The following is an 18,101-nucleotide window of genomic DNA, read 5'->3' on the forward strand; positions in this document are numbered from 1 at the left end:
TCTAATGAGTTCATGACTGGAGTATATTTGTTACTCTGACGCCTAGGTATCTATGATTTTCACAGAACTCATACTCATTACAGTTTATGGTCATGTTCGAGTTTTTTTGGGGAGTGATGGGTCTACAAAAAAAAAAACTGGAGACGTCTGTTTGTATTTAATTCTATGATAAGACTCACCAAGGGAAGTCTATGGGTCTTTGAACAATCGGACAGCACTAGGATGCCATGTTAGTTGCATTCTAGTACTGCCTGATTTTCATGTTTGCTTAATGATGAAATTTGATAAACTGACACACTGTTGAAAATCTTTTTTTGCCTACGAGAAAAATCACTGTCAGAATGAGCCCTAAACTGCTCCCGCCTCTTAGTGAATTTATGGCATCTTACTCTAGCAGACCTAGGATCAAGACTTCAGTATAAAAAGCCATTCTTCATGAATTCCCCACCTTTTAGCGTAGTTCACATCACGATTTTGGCATAAGCTCTGTGCATGGGTGCCTATGGACTTGTCAGGAATACATTTATGGGCGAAACTGTTGGCACTAGTGTTGAGCGAACGTGCTCGGATAACATATTATCCAAGCATGCCTGTGTGCTAACAGAGTGTCTTCGGTGTGCTCGAAAAATATGTACGCGTCACCGCGGCTGCATGTCTCACGGCTGTCAGACAGCCGCAACTCGCCAAAGACACTCTGTTAGCACACGAGCATGCTCGGATAATATGTTATCTGAGCATGTTCATGCAACACTAGTTGGCACCCTTGAAATTGTTCCAGAAAATGAAGCATCTCTCCCAGAAAAATTATTGCAAAAACACATGTTTAGTTATACACATGTTTACCTTATTTTTCGGACTATAAGACTCACCGGACCATAAGACGCACCTAGGTTTTAGAGGAGGAAAATATAAAAAAAAAAATAAAAGCAAAAAATGTGGTCATAATGCACGGTTAAGGAGGAGGGGGTCTGCTGCTGACACTTATAGGGGTAATATCCCCATCCTGGTATATATGGCCCCTCCTTCCTGTTATACGTGGCCCTCATCCCCATCCTGGTATGCATGTCACCCCTCATCCCCATTCTGGTATGCATGGCACCCCTCATCCCCCAATCCTGGTATGCATGACACCCTCATCCCCCCAATCCTGGTTTGTATGGCACCCCTCATCCCCATCCTGGTATGCATGGCACCCCTCCATCCTGGCATGCACCTCCTGATCCCCATCCTGGTATGTATGGCACCCCCTGAATCTCCATCCTGGTGTGCATGGGGACCCCCTGATCCCCATCCTGGTGTTCATGGGGACCCCCTGATCCCCATCCTGGTATGCATGGGACCCCCTGATCCCCATCCTGGTATGCATGGCACCTCCATCCCCATTATGCCGCACAAAAAAAATTATACTCGCAGTGAAGGCTTGGCAGAGCATCAGAAAGGAGGAAACACAGCGTCTGGTGATGTCTATGAGTTCAAGACTTCAGGCAGTCATTGCCAACAAAGGGTTTTCAACCAAGTACTAGAAATGAACATTTTATTTACAGCTATATAATCTGTCCAATTACTTTTGGTCCCTTAAAAAACAGGGTGGCACATGTTAAGGAGCTGAAACTCCTAAACCCTTCATCCAATTTTAATGTGGATACCCTCAAATGAAAGCTGAAAGTCTGAACTTCAACTGCATCTGAATTGTTTTGTTTAAAATTCATTGTGGTAATGTCTAGAACCAAAATTAGAAAAATGTTGTCTCTGTCCAAATATATATGGACCTAACTGTATGTGTGTGTGTGTGTGTGTGTGTGTGTGTGTGTGTGTGTGTATGTGTATGTATATATATTTATTGTACAGACCAAAAGTTTGGACACACCTTCTCATTAAAAGATTTTTCTGTATTTTCATGACTATGAAAATTGTACATTCACACTGAAGGCATCAAAACTATGAATTAACACATGTGGAATTATATACTTAACAAAATAGTGTGAAACAACTGAAAATATGTCTTATATTCTAGGTTCTTCAAAGTAGCCACCTTTTGCTTTGATGACTGCTTTGCACACTCTTGGCATTCTCTTGATGAGCTTCAAGAGGTAGTCACCAGAAATGGTCTTCACTTCACAGAAAAATATTAAAATGAGAAGGTGTGTCCAAACTTTTGGTCTGTACTGTATATATATAATATACACACACTTATGTGTATGTATGTAGCTATTGAGCCCATTCTACGCCCGGGTGGCGAGTGTGTATGTATGTATATGTGTATATATATAATATTATTTATTATAACATTTTGGAGGGAGAAATGTGTTTTGTAGTCCGAAAAATATGGCATTTCCTTTGCCAGTATGGTAACAACACAAAAGAAAATAAGGTAAATTAGACATAATTTCACACAAAACCCAAAAAAAAAGTACCTGGAAAAAATTGTTGCACACCCTTTGGAATAAGTAACTGCAATCAGTCGCTTCCTATAACCATCAACAAGCTTCTTCCACCTCTCAGCTGGAATTTTGGTCAACTCTTATTTTGCAAACTGCTCCAGGTCTCTCAACCCATGACCCAGGACGCAAACTCAGCTTTCTGACACTGGGCACTAAATTGCAACCTAAAATCCTTGATAATCTTCAGATTTCATGATTCTTTGCACACAGTCAGGGCACACAGTGGCAGCAAAACAACCCCAAAACATCTTTGAACCTCCACTATGTTTGACTGTAGGTACTGTGTTCTTTTCTTTGTAGGCCTCATTCTGTTTTCAGTAAACTGTAGAATGATGTGCTTTACCAAAAAGCTCTATCATGGTTTCACCTGTGCATAAGACTTTCCCAGAAGGATTTCGGCTTACTCGCGTACATTTTGGCAAACTGCAGTCTAGCTCTTTTATGTCTATATAGCGTTATAGCGTTTCATTTTATTCAAATGTCAACGGATAGTTCACGCTGACACTGATGCACCCTGAGCCTGCAGGACAGCTTGAATTTCTTTGTAACTTGATTGGGGCTGCTTATCCACCAACCAGACTATCCTGCGTTGCAACCTTTCATCAATTTTTCTCCGCCGTCCTCGTCCAAGGAGATTAGCTACAGTGCCATGAGTTGTAAACGTCTTGATTATGTTGTGGACCGTGGACAAAGGAACATCAAGATCTCTGGACATTGACTTGTAACCTTGAGATTGTTTGTTTATATTTTTCAACAATTTTGGTTCTCAAGTCAGTTCTCTTCTCTTTCTTCTGTTCTCCACGCTTAGTGTGGCACACATAGACAGACACACAATGCAAAGATTGAGTCAGCTTCTCCTCTTTTTATCTGGTATTAGGTGTGATTTTATATTGCTCACATCTGTTACTCGCCACAGGTGAGTTTGAACGAGCATCACATGCTTGAAACAAAGTTGTTTACCCACAATTTTGGAAAGGTGCCAACAGTTTTTTCCGGACCATTTTTGGGGTTTTGTGTGAAATGATGTCCAATTTGCCTTTTTTTCTGTTAATTTTGTGTTTTTCCAATGCACAAAGAAAATAAACGTGTAATTGCAATAATTTTCTGGGAGAAATACTTCATCTTCTGGAACAATTTTAAGGGTGCCAACACTTTCGGCATGACTGTACATCAGAGAGTGCTCCTGACATATTCTTCTGACGTGTACAAATCTATTTGTCAATTAAGCCTTAGGGTGGGTTTATTGTAACCAATTTGCAGTATTAACCACCTATCTGCTTCAGATTTGCCAATTGAGGATAAGTGCCCACGATGCAGAAATGCTGCAGATTTTTTCTGCATCTTCCTAGCAGGAAAAAACGCATGCAGATTTTACATGCGTTTTTCCTGCCAGGTAGAAGCATTTGTCAAGCGTTTTTGCATGCATTTCTGCATGTGGGTTATCAAGCGCTTTTCCAACCGATTTTAGCAACCGGCATGGATTTATATAGTGTGACCAAGTTAATAGTTGAAAAAAAAGATTAAAAATTTAAAAAAACAAAAAAACATTATACTTACCTCTGATGGCTCCCGGTCTTTTCTCCGCTGCGTCAGGTCTCTTGTACAGCTCGTGGTGGTGTGAAAGGACCTTTCATGATGTCATGTCATGTGACAGGTCACTCGACCGCCGACGTCAGCGGTCGCGTGACCTGTCACATGACTAAATTACGTCATGGAAGGTCCTTTTAGACCATCACGAGCCGTCGGGGAGCCAGGACGCATCATACAGGACACCGGTGGACATCGGAAGGTGAGTATATGTTTATTTTTTATTTTTAATTCTTTTTTTTACAGGTACTATGGTCCCGGGTCTGGAGGAGAGTCTCCTCTTCTCCAGACCCGGGTACCATCCGCACATTGAATCGCTTAATATCCACATGTGCACATGGAGTCATGCGGATATTAAGTGATTCAATGCAAGTCAATGGCGGCAATTACGCTGCGTGTCCGCAAAATTAATGGACATGCTTCTTATTTTTCCGCAATGATAATCAGCAGCGGAAATTTCCGCAGCATGTGCACAGCACATGCGGATTATCATTGGGGACCATGGGGCACGTATTACTAAGAGCTTAAGCGTTTTCGCTGCGGAAATTCCGTGGCAAAAACACTTGAGAAACGCATAGTGGGCACACAGCCTTACAGTCATTTAATAACCTGTCTAGACAAGCTGACCGCGCTTCTGATGCACAACAATTGGGAATACATTGTTTACACAGGACGAGGCACTGCCAATATTGATCAATTTTCACCTGATAAACAAGCATTTTGCTCATTTGTCAGTTGATTGACAGCCTGTGTTTTCACTGCCCATTTATCAGGAGACCAATGCTCCAAGGAATCATCGTGCAGTGTACATGCACCCCTAGTGTGATACACGCTTAAAGAAAATGTTTGTTGGGTGTTTTTTTCATCTACTAGCGTTTTTTTGCGTTTCTTGCATTAAAGTGATTGCCCTGATTACATTTAACTTGGTATAAATTGTCAGGAGAAAAAAGTCTGTAGTTCGTCATATTTGTTTTATACCTACAGACAGACTAGTTGCATGTCTGCTGGCTTTTATCTGTAATATTAAGTCATTAATGACGGCTGCAGATAAAATCAGAAGTTGACTTCATTGGTCATAAAGTGAACTTCACTTCCATGGTTGGGTAAGGACTTAATATGCCTGTTGCACAGTAGATCTTGTTATGTAATCGAGAATGAATATTCCCCATATACAGATTTGCTGCATGCTTGGCTCTGCCGCGGTGTGTGACCCCTTGGATATGAAAGCAGTTCAGGTGTCCACAGTGGATGCCTTCCAAGGGGCTGAAAAGGAAATCATCATCCTGTCTTGTGTCCGGACGAAGCAGGTTGGGTTTATAGACTCAGAAAAGAGGATGAATGTTGCGCTGACGAGAGGAAAGCGGCATTTATTAATTGTTGGCAGTCTCGCCTGCTTGAGAAAGAACAAGCTATGGGAGCAGGTCATCCATCACTGTGAAAGTACGTAAGAAAATGCTATCTGGTCAAGCTAGTGTGTAACTATATCTCTGACATTAAATTGCAATTATAAAATGCTTAGGTGTCTGTTTACCCAGAATTGTGTGCACTCTAGAATTGGTGGGGTCCTATAAAGAGGGTCCTATAATTATATAAAAATCTCCAAGCTGTGAGCTGAAGGAGCTGTCCCTCTAAATGAAATGGGAAAAGTCACATTTAAGATCCTGCTAATGTCATCATAATTATGGAAAAATGAAGGTTGCCTCCTCCCCCCTCCCATATGAAAAAATTGTGGGAAGTAAATACCATTTAAAATTTGTTTCAGTAATGTAGGGTCTGATTCATCGTTACATTTCTGCCAGTTTTGTGGAGTGAATGCCTCCCAATTAGTGACTCTTGATTTACCACAAATTCTTTAAACAATCTGCGCATTATTTCAAGTAGTTTTTTGTGGTTTAGTTAGTTTTCTGATTTTTTTTTACTACAATTGGGCTTTTCCAGATGTTTTTAGACTGATAGATGAAATGTATGAATCACGTGCCCTATTTTGATTTATTCAGCAAAAAACACAAGTTAAAAAAGGAAAGTGACTTAAAAAACCTGCAAATGATGAATCGGGACATAAATGCTTTGCTCAAAAATGTGCAAATCGGGAACTATTCCTACATATTAATCAGCAATTTCCATATACTGTAAAAAAAAAAATGAAAATGGATTGTCTTCCTTTCCTCATTAAAATAACCTAAAAAGGGGACACATAAAATGTATATGACATAAAATATAAAGTTTATTACATAGATAATAAAACCAGGTAGGGAAAACAGGGTGAGGTGTCCAATAGAACAGAGAGGAAGCATAGGGGGTACAGAACGATGGTAATATACAACTCTGCTTATTGCAATAAAATTATCAGGGAGCACAGATATAATCAAAAACCTAATTAAATCACAGTGTATACCAGTATATCATAAACATGAATTGTAAAGTGCATAGTGCTATAAATATGTTTATAATGTCAGTGCTGTGACCTGTTAGAGTGAAAAGTTAGCCATAGAATAACTGGATGATGTGCAAAACCTGCAATGTAAAAGTGCCAAAGAAGATGGAGTAGATAATGAGCCCCAGCGCTGCCGATGCGCATTTCACCAATGCTTTAACAAAGATATGAAAGTGTGGCGGGTCAGGGGTTATATAGGGCCGGCAACCAATCAGTTAGCATCTGTGCCAGGTATCTAAGGACGCCATGCATGACATAGGTCGGCGCGGTCTCACCTCTGGAAGCTGCGTCTCCTGCGAGCGCAGCATACAATGGGGATAAACTACGCCAGCGTGCGTGTCAGCCTGGAACGCACAAAGGGAAACCGGAAGTGACGCTGTAAACTAATGACAGGGAGGCTTGGTATCTTTTGTACTGAAATGTGCGTTCCATTGTGCCGGAACTGGACAAATATGGCTCAGATTATGTGTAAATAATGAGTGAATTAGTGATATGTGACAGAGTCAGTAATAAAATCATAATTTATAAACGTGACATAAAATCATGAATAAAGTGCAAATCTATGCAAATAAGCAATGCATAGTGAATATATTAAATATATTAAAAGAATCAATGCAAATAGTGCAGCAATAATAAAAATATATAAAAAAAAATAATTAAAATCAAATAAATGAAAAAAATGAAAAAATATACAAAAAAAAAAAAATATGAAATGAAAAAGGGAGGGTGCGGGAAGGATGGAAAAGGGGGGGGGGTTGAATGATTAAATAAATTCCCTATAGAAGGCCAAATTTATTTGACAAAAAATACTAAATAAAAAAATAAAGATCTATAAGTGCCAAAAACATGAGTCAATGTCCATAATAATAATGATGGTTAGTCCAAGAAAAAAGCGAACCAAAAGCTGTCCCAGGAATGATGCAAAAAACTCTCAGGCGCTTCAGTTCTTTCAACATGGCAGTCCAGGTCCGTGCGGAAGGTGAAGGGTCCATGAGTGCGATCTGGATAATCAAATGTATTGTCCAGAAGGATAACCAGGCACATGTGATGTAGAATAAAACAGGCGAAAGAACTAGAATAATTGGAGAACAGGGAATTAAAAACAAATAAATAAACAGGCAATAAAAACATATATATCACGACCAGTTATTTCAAAAGTGCTATCATGTCAATCATAAGAAAGGTGCGAAACTATTAGATTCATTTAAACCATGTGGGGACATGGTGTTAAGAACAGTAATCCAGCGGACCTCTTTTTGTGCCAATGCCCTCTTCCAGTCACCCCCCCGGATCCCCAAGTACACTCTATCTATACCACTAACTTTATGTTCTGAAGGGACACTGTTATGAACTCTCTTAAAGTGGAGAAGGCGGGTCTTAACATCATGTCCCCACATATCCTTCTGGACAGTACATTTGATTATCCAGATTGCACTCATGGACCCTTCACCTTCCGCACTGACCTGGACTGCCATGTTGAAAGAACCGGAGCGCTTGAGAGTTTTTTTGCATCATTCCCTGGGACAGATTTTGGTTCTCTTCTTTTCTTGGACTAACCATCATCATTATTATGGAGATTGACTCATGTTTTTGGCACTTATCGATCTTTATTTTTTGTCATATAAATTTGGCCTTATACAGTGGTGGCCAAAAGTATTGGCACCCCTGCAATTCTGTCAGATAATACTCAGTTTCTTCCTGAAAATGATTGCAATCACAAATTCTTTGGTATTATTATCTTCATTTAATTTGCTTGCAAGGAAAAAACACAAAAGAGAATGAAGCAAAAATCAAATCATTGATCATTTCACACAAAACTCCAAAAATGGGCCAGACAAAAGTATTGGCACCCTCAGCCTAATACTTGGTTGCACAATCTTTAGCCAAAATAACTGCGAACAGCCGCTTCCGGTAACCATCAATGAGTTTCTTACAATGCTCTGCTGGAATTGTAGACCATTCTTCTTTGGCAAACTGCTCCAGGTCCCTGATATTTGAAGGGTGCCTTCTCCAAACTGCCATTTTGAGATCTCTCCACAGGTGTTCTATGGGATTCAGGTCTGGACTCATTGCTGGCCACCTTAGAAGTCTCCAGTGCTTTCTCTCAAACCATTTTATAGTGCTTTTGGAAGTGTGTTTTGGGTCATTGTCCTGCTGGAAGACCCATGACCTCTGTGGGAGACCCAGCTTTCTCACACTGGGCCCTACATTATGCTGCAAAATTTGTTGGTAGTCTTCAGACTTCATAATGCCATGCACACGGTCAAGCAGTCCAGTGCCAGAGGCAGCAAAGCAACCCCAAAACATCAGGGAACCTCTGCCATGTTTGACTGTAGGGACCGTGTTCTTTTCATTGAATGCCTCTTTTTTTCCTGTACACTCTGTTGCTGCTTTTTCCCAAAAAGCTCTACTTTTGTCTCATCTGACCAGAGAACATTCTTCCAAAACGTTTTAGGCTATCTCAGGTAAGTTTTGGCAAACTCCAGCCTGGCTTTTTTATGTCTTTGGGTAAGAAGTGGGGTCTTCCTGGGTATCCTAACAATACAGTCCCTTTTCATTCAGACACCGACTGATAGTATGGGTTGACACTGTTGTACCCTCGGACTGCAGGGCAGCTTGAACTTGTTTGGATGTTAGTCAAGGTTCTTTATCCACACAGGACAGAGGTTGAGTCAACTTTAATTCATGTTAACTGGCTGCAAGTGTGATTTAGTTATTGCCAACACCTGTTAGATGCCACAGGTTAGTTACAGGTGCTGTTAATTACACGAATTAGAGAAGCATCACATGATTTTTCAAACAGTGCCAATACTTTTGTCCAGCCCCTTTTTTAGGTTTGGTGTGGAATTGTATCCAATTTGGCTTTAGGACAATTCATTTTGTGTTTTTTCATTGAAGACAAATTAAATGAAGATAATAATACCAAAGAATTTGTGATTGCAATCATTTTCAGGAAGAAACTGAGTATTATCTGACAGAATTGCAGGGGTGCCAATACTTTTGGCCACCACTGTATAGGGAATTTATTTAACCCCTCAACCCCCCTTTTTGTTTTCCACCCTTCCCCCCTCCCCTTTTTAATTTCATATTTATTTATTGTTTTTTATTATATATTTTTTTCCTTTTTTTTTCTTTATTTATTATTATATTTTTATTTTTTTTATATTTTTTATTATTGCTGCACTATTATATGCATTGATTATTTTAATATTTATTCTCTATGCATTGCTTATTTGCACAGATTTGCACTTTATTCATGATTTTATATGTCACATTTATAAATTATGATTTTATTACTGACTCTGTCACATATCACTAATTTGCTCATTATTTACACACAATCTTCTTTACACGTAATCTGAGCCATATTTGTCCAGTTCCGTCACAATGGAACGCATATTTCAGTACAAGAGATGCCAAGCCTCCCTGTCATTCGTTTACCGCGTCACTTCCGGTTTCCCTTTGTGCTTTCCAGGCTGACACGCACGCTGGCGTGGTTTATCCCCATTGTATGCTGCGCTCCCAGGAGACGCAGCTTCCGGAGGGGAGACCACGCCGACCTATGCCATGCATGGCGTCCTTAGATACAGGGCACAGATGCTAACCGATTGGTTGTCGGCCCTATATAACCCCTGACCCGCCACACTTTCATGTCCTTGTTAAAGCATTGGCGAAACGCACGTCGGACGAGCGGTGGCAGCTCTGGGGGGCAGTATCTACTCCATCTTCTTTGGCACTTTTACATTGCAGGTTTTGCACATCATCCAGTTATTCTATGGCTAACTTTTCACTCTAACAGGTCACAGCACTGACATTATAAACATATTTATAGCACTATGCACTTTACAATTCATGTTTATGATATACTGGTATACACTGTGATTTAATTAGGTTTTTGATTATATCTGTGCTCCCTGATAATTTTATTGCAATAAGCAGAGTTGTATATTACCATCGTTCTGTACCCCCTATGCTTCCTCTCTGTTCTATTGGACACCTCACCCTGTTTTCCCTACCTGGTTTTATTATCTATGTAATAAAATATAAAGTTTATGTCATATACATTTGATGTGTCCCCTTTTTAGGTTATTATATTTATAGACACACAAATTACTAACAGCTGTTGGGTCCTAACATGCAGTATTGAGTTATTCCTTTCCTCATTGACATATTACAAATATATTATATCAATTAATAATCGGGGCGATCTGACTATTCTGCACCCCTACTAATTAATTATATATTTTAGCTCTGGCTGGATCCAGCTTTTTGGCAAGCGTTTGAGCAGCACTGACTAGCTGTGTAACAAAGCGCTTGTAAGCGCTGTGCTCCTTGCCTAGGAGATCAACCACTACCAGACTGTAATATAATAGTGGCCAGTAACCTAGGCAACGAGCAGTAAACAGTAACATTAAAATGCACCACAACGAAAGAGGGGATCCGCCCTTCTAGGAAACCTACAGAATAAAAGGGCGGCTCCTCTCCACCACCTCAGTTGGTTTCCTGTCTTTGAGGGGGAACCTTGTTAAACGGCGGCAGAAGAAAGAAGAGAAGATTATTCCCAGACCTGGGCCGGTCGGTTTCCAACAGGGTCTCTGCTGCGGCCGGCGCCAGGGACCTGGAAGCGCTGTGGTGGGTCCAAGGGGGCCTGTTCCGTTGGACGGGTGCGAGCAGCAGCCGCACAATACCTTATGGTGGTCTGGCAGCCACGCATCCTGGTTGCAAAGGCGCAGGACGCTCTCCAGGAAATCGCGCCCTAAGACGCATGCCGGTGAAAAAAGAAGTAGCAGAGACCCAAGTCTTCTAACATGTTTCCGGCTACCGTTTTGTACCAGGCTGCGGCCTTGATGACGAGCGTACTGGAAGGTCCTTGATGGGGGAACCTTAGACAGGCTTACCTGTTGAAGATCCGGACACGACTGAGCGGCGCCCCTGCCTGGGGTCGCCAGTTCCGTGCGTCAGTAGAGAAGCTGCTGTGGAGCGGCGCCCCTGCCTGGGGTCGCCAGCTCCATGCGTCAGTAGAGAAGCTGCTGTGGAGTGGCGCCCCTGCCTGGGGTCGCCAGTTCCATGCGTCAGTAGAGAAGCTGCTGTGGAGCGGCGCCCCTGCCTGGGGTCAGCAGCTCCAGCTCTGCACGTCAGTGAGAGAGCAGCTGTGGAACTGTGCCCCTGTCTGGGGTCAGCAGCTCCAGCTCTGCACATCAACAGGAGCACCTGTGGAGCTGCGCCCCTGCCTGGGGTCAGCAGCTCCAGCTTTGATCGGCGCTCTATTGGAGGAGAACGGCGCCATGGGGTTGGCCACCTCAGTATTGGTCAGGCACGACCAGATGAAGAGGAACAGGCCTGTGACTTGGTCCAGCCTCCGAATCCGTACAGCTGGTGGTGAGTGATCTTTGTGAGTGTTCACCTTGCTTATGGGGACCTTTCCTTGTTATGGTTACTAGGAAACGCTAAAGGAAGTTAGCGCAAAAATGGATGTGTGTGCGCTCTGTAAGACCCATCTGGGCCAAGGGCCTCGTGCTTAATTTGGCTTCAGGACGGAAGCTGGACCTCAGACCTCTAGGCTAAAGTTAGCCACTAGTGTTGAGCGAGTATGTTCTGTTAACCCTTTCGCCGAGTACGCTCGGGCCGAGCACCGAGTATTTATAGCTGCTCGGTGATGTGCTTGAATCACTCCCGTGTGCATGATCTGCAACTGTTTGACAGTTTTATTAAATGGGAGGAATGTCTATTTCTTACACATTCCTCACATGTAATAAAGCTGCCAAACAGTTGCACATCATGCACACGGGAGGGATTCAAGCATATCACCGAGCAGCTATAAATACTCGGAGCTCGGCCCGAGCATACTCGGACAGAACATACTCGCTCAACACTATTAGCCACGTGTCTGGGCGGCACAGAGCCTCATGATTGGGCTTCACAGTTTACCACAAAAATGAGCCTCAATCTGCTCCGTAAATGTTAAACTAACACTCAGAGCTCAGAGGTTTTTACTGTTGTCCTCCGGTCTGTTTACTCCATCCATAGGACGGTACATGGTGTTAATACAGCACATGGTCTCTGTGAAAGTCTGCTGTCCAGCTGCGTTTCATCAGTTGGCTCCTTCGGGTGGGGCTAGTCTGACCATTGAGATTTACCACCCAAAGGAAAGTTTATCCTTCATTCAGATGGATTACTCTTTTTAAATAAAAATCTGAGCGCAGTGCCTCATAAAGCCTCATTGCGCTTCACAAAGAGCACATCATAGTGCTTTATAGCGCATCATAGTGCCTCACAGTGCATCACATCATAGTGCCTCATAGCATATCGCTTTATAGCACATCATAGTGCCTAATAGCATAGCGTTTCATAGCACATCATAGTGCCTCATGGCACATCATAGCATAGTGCCTCATGGCACATCATAGTGCTTTATAGCGCATCATAGTGCCTCACAGCGCATCATGGCACATCATAGTGCCTCATAGCATAGCGTTTCATAGCACATCATAGTGCCTCATGGCACATCATAGCATAGTGCCTCATGGCACATCATAGCATAGTGCCTCATAGCCCATCTTAGTACCACATAGCATAGCGCTTCATAGCACATCATAGCATAGTGCCTCATGGCACTTCATAGTGCCTCATAGCATAGTGCTTCATAATACACATCACAGTGCCTCATAGCGCCTCATAACACATCATAGCATAGTGCCTTATAGCACCTCACAGTGCCTCATAGCACTTCAGTGTCTCATAGCATTTCATAGCACATCATAGTGCAGTGTAGCCTCTCATAGTGCTTCTTAGTGCCTCATGGCGCATAATGGCATAGTGCCTCATAGCACTTCATAGCGCCTTATTGCTCTTCATAGCGCCTCATAGCATAACATATCATAGTGACTCATAGCATATCGTAGTGCCTTATGGTGCATTCATAGTGCCGTATAGCGCCTCATAGCGCTTTACAGTGCCTGTTAGTACCTCATGGGGCCTCATAGTGTCTCTCGGTGCTTCAGGGTGCCCCTATGCCTTGTAGTGCTTTATAGGGTGTCTGTGCCTTGTAGCGTCCCTGTGCCTCATAGTCCCTCTTTGTAAAGTTACTGGTTGCACAACTAAGTTTATGTCTGACAAAACCAAGTTCAACGACTAAACTGTGCATGGCAAGCTTATCGAATTCAGGGGGGAAAATATCCTAGCCTCTATTTTGAGACAGATGGTGGCAGTATTCCTGGCTGGTGCTCAGCTGGCTCGGTGGAATGCCGGTTAGAGGCAGGTGACAATAAGAGCGCTTCCTTACTTTTGCAGGTTAATAATAAACCTTGTAGGGTTTCACTCTTAAAGGTAGAAGGCATCACGTAGTGCTCATACAGCCATTGTGGTTTGGTCCAATCAAGCGCAGTTTTATTGCTTTTTACAGGTTGCATAGAAGTCATGAACATAATATTTCTGGTCTTGTCCAAGCGCTGACTAAATAGGACATACCCTGACTATTCATATACAGCTCAGCTAACCCAGCTTAATCAAAACAATATTTATCCAGGGCAACCACTGATACTTGCAGACTCCGCTCAGGTGGAGTCTGGCCTGTGTCTCTGATTAGCTTCACGACACATACATATCGTCTGCTCTGCTTTCCTGCAGTCTGACTAAGGTGAATGCCTAGCCTGCTCTGGTGCTTAGCTCTCCAGATGCCATAATCAAGACCTGTAAAGCTATTATTTAACCCAGGCCTACCTGGGTTTGCTACAACCCGAACGGGCTGTACAGATTCCTGAGAGTTAGATCATTGGAATGGACTCTATAAGATTTGCTATTAAATCAGCAGTTCCAGATTGCTATATAGTAGTATAGACGTTTAAGGAGGTATACAATCAGGTTCCAATTCACATGAAACATCAAATTTCCTGAGACTAGTTCTTGGTATAAAATGAGGATTTAGGCTTTCAGCTTTTCAGATGTTAATGAGCCTTAAGGCTTTATGGAGGATTATAGTAGTTAGGACAACTCTCATATTGAAGGAAGAGGCATTGACAATAGTTTACCTCAACTATTTCGGGATTATGGGCAGATCCATCGAGCGCTGCAGAACTCACTGGGCAGTGAGTGAGAGTTGTGGTCTCCCAAGGTAGAATAAGGAGTCCTGCTATATGTCAAAATGAATAAGCAGTCTGACCACAACTCTGAACAAGGCAATATTGCTGTTAATAACTCTAATCTCCTACATTCTAGTAGTAGCATGGTCACAGGTACACACCCGTGGGCTGCCTCTAAAGATCCGGTTCCTCTAACCTAAAGAAGCTTTAGGCAGTATATAAGAGAGCTCCATTCATCTATACATGGTCACCATGTAAAGGTCTTGTCATACAACAGAGTATCTTTAGCTTACATAAACCATTACGGAGGAACTCTGCCAAGATCCCTAATGACACTGTCTAATCAGTTCAGATGGCGAAGTCTCGCCTTTTATCTTTAACAGCACCTCATATAAAGAGGAAGAGAATTGCAAGTGGAATGTTTTAGCTGTAGACTACTGGAACAGTGTCCAACCTGCATTGAATAAGCAAGGAATGTGAAAGTGAGCTTTGGATCTAGGCCCATTTCCAGTCCAAAGATGGCACCCTGGGACCTGTCCAGTGCTTACGGTTCTAACAAGCCTTCGCTTGAACCCATGGATTCAGGGTCTTCACATTAAAGACTATTATCCCAGTAGCCCTGACTTCAGCATGGTAAGTTAGTGACATTCAAGCTTTGTCGGTTAATCCTCTGTTTATACAGATCCTAGAAGATGGGCCGGTTCCGGAGCTACCCTATCTTCCGAAGATGGCTTCCAATTTCCATAGAAGTGAGGAAATTGGGCACCCTACTTTCTGTGCTAATCCGGGGAATCCATGGCAGAACAATAATAAAGCGGATGTCCCCATCAAGCATTATGTAAGGTTGTGATTCAGTCTTCACCTTGCACCTTCTATAGACACTATAGGCTTGATCTGGGATCTTCTGCTGTCCTTTCCTTTAGGAAAACTGTTTTTTTTTTCTCTGTAAATCTCTCGTTGTGGTGCTGTCAAGGGTGATAGGAAAACACTAAATTACTTACCAGTAATGTGATTTTCCTGAGCCCATGACAGCACCCTTATAGTCCCTCCCGTCACTGGCAGAAGCTCATCACTTCATTTCATTTGTGGTGTTTGATTCATGTGGTGTGTAGAAGGAAAAATCATGGGATATATAACTATTAAGTAGTGTCCTCTCCTGCTCTGTAAACAACTGAGGTGGTGGAGAGGCGCCGCCCTTTTATTCTGTAGGTTTCCTGTCCTGGAAGGGTGGCTCCCCTCTCTCGTTGTGGTGCTGTCATGGGTGATAGGAAAAAAGAGCATTCCTAGGAACGATAATCTTACAGTGTAAATGTTCTCGAGTGAAGGCATTTTAATGTTAGTTTACTGTCCTGGAAGGGCGGATCCCCTCTTTCGTTGTGGTGCTGTCATGGGCTCAGGAAAATCACATTACCGGTAAGTAATTTAGTGTTTTTCATTAATTTTGCAAGCTAGAAATGCTGCCGATCACCCAATAAACAAGCAAAATGCTTGTTCATTGGGTGAAATAATTCTCTTTGCTGCACAAAAGATTCATTCTCTGCAGCACATAGTTATATATAAATAGGACTCGTGTTGCTGAGAACAATGGCAGACAATTTGCACTGAAAAATCTATTACAGATTTCTCAGAGTAGCAATTTTTGATGTTGAGAATAATATAGAAGTAGCTATATAGACTGAATTTTCCATTTGTTTAGGGTTGATTCAGCCCTCAGTCTCCTCCTTAGGCCAGTTTCACATGTCCAACATGCATGGTCTGTATTTAGTGATTTGCTTTCACAATGACCCCAAATATATTTGGATAGTTAGAACTCTTGTCTACTACTAGATAGCCCCCTATTAATGACTCCAGACTGCTACATGAAATAATAAAAATCTATATACACCATCAGAGCGGAATATACATAATGTATCAGCTCTGACTAAATTATGAAGGCTGCAGCCAATCAGCGATCGCTCATTGGCCGCAGTGATCATGCAATATAGTTGGTCAGAGACGGTCGAAGGACTCAGAGCGAGGCGCGCTTGCCCATCCAGGATGTATGAATACATTTTTTTTCTTTTTTATTTTATGCAAGCACTCTGGGGACATCTATACGAGGTTGTCCATCAGTGGACAGCCCCTTTAAGCTGAGGCTAGGTTATATATTACATGATATATGGTGTAACTAAAATGTGAAAAAAACATACAAAAATAAATTAATATAGTGCTTTTTTGTTTCAGTGCATAAAGATGGTTTAAAACATGTAAGTCAGTGGGATGAAAGACTAAATGCTATACTTACACTTTATCAAAAAAAGAAAGAAGAGGAGGAGGCATCAAGTACACAGACAAAACATATTAGAACACAGGCTGGGAAGGTAAGCAAAGCAAAAGAAGGCCCTCAGAATTAAGTGTATAGTGTTCATAGCAATGGCTTAATTAAAGCTGTATTCTGCCTTGTTTTTGTCAGAAGGGTCCTTCAACTAGGGCCGACAGTCATCAGCAGCAATCTGCACTGCAAACCCAGGGGCAAATGTTCCATATCTCTGCAGCACCACAGCTTGGGAAATGTGTAAAATCAGTGGTCTGGATAACATGCAAGGTGGCGGCTTATTCATAAGGGTGTCAAATGCAGGACCCCACTCCTCCTTGGTTAGCTCAAAATTTCTTTGTGATAGAACTGAAAATGAGTTTTCTAAACCAGACCTTTTTAATCCATCTAAATATCAGACAGTCACAAAATAAATCATAATCACCATTTAGGTAACTTCAGATCTATAGGAGATGTGATGCCACCTGTAATCACCAGTGTCTGTGGTATTGTGTTATCATAGTGCTGTGTGTCTCCCCAATTTTATTACACTCCCCCTCACAGTATGTAGTTTTCAGAGAAAAGCTTCATCTCCCTCCTGCCTTTCTACAATTTAATGCTAAACCTGTCACATTGTACATGCAGTCCGATCTTTGCCGCATGTCTAAACAGAACTTTTAGACTACATGTGGGGTATCGCCGCGCTTAGAAGAAAGTTGGTAACAAACACTGGCATCCACTTTTTCGTGTTACCTCTTGCAAAAGTGAAAAATTTGGAGCTAAAACAACAATTTTGTGAAAAAAATTAACATTTTCAATATGACGACTTAATCTCAAATTCTGTGCAGTACCTGTGGGTACAATATGCTCACTATACCCCTGGATAAAATCCTTAAGGGGTTTAGTTTCCAAAATGAGTTCACTTGTGAGGGATTTCTGCTGTTTAGGTACCTTAGGGACCCTGCAAATAAGATATGGTGCCCACAATCTAGTTCAGCCAAATTTGTGTTCCAAAATTTAAATGATGCTCCTTCCCTTCCGAGCCCTGCTGTTGGTCCAAATAGAGGTTTTTGATCACATCGGGGTATCAGCGCGCTCAGGAGAAACCGAGTAACAAATTGTGGGGTCCATTTCCTCATGCTATTCCTTGTAAAAATGAGAAAATTGGGGCTAAAGCAACATTTTAGAGGAAAAATTGCAATTTTTTTTTTCTATTCCACTTTGCATTAATTCCTGTGTAGCACCTGAAAAATTTCCTGACTGCAGTT

General features: G+C 42.0%; 1 protein-coding gene across 4 annotated transcripts in view; it reads left to right on the forward strand.

Moving 5' to 3' along the window:
- The window catches only part of ZGRF1 (zinc finger GRF-type containing 1), a 140,123-nt gene that overhangs the window by 121,428 nt on the left and 594 nt on the right, over positions 1 to 18,101 (forward strand). For all 4 annotated transcript variants that reach the window (XM_073640577.1, XM_073640567.1, XM_073640549.1 and 1 more), the window contains 2 exons: positions 5,204 to 5,468; positions 16,764 to 16,900. In XM_073640577.1, the coding sequence (XP_073496678.1) occupies positions 5,204 to 5,468; positions 16,764 to 16,900 (402 nt within the window). The remainder of the gene's footprint in view (positions 1 to 5,203; positions 5,469 to 16,763; positions 16,901 to 18,101) is intronic.

Source organism: Phyllobates terribilis, unplaced genomic scaffold (assembly GCF_046119375.1).
Source record: "Phyllobates terribilis strain yellow unplaced genomic scaffold, ASM4611937v1 Scaffold_1__5_contigs__length_1240528914, whole genome shotgun sequence".
Lineage (NCBI taxonomy): Eukaryota > Metazoa > Chordata > Amphibia > Anura > Dendrobatidae > Phyllobates > Phyllobates terribilis.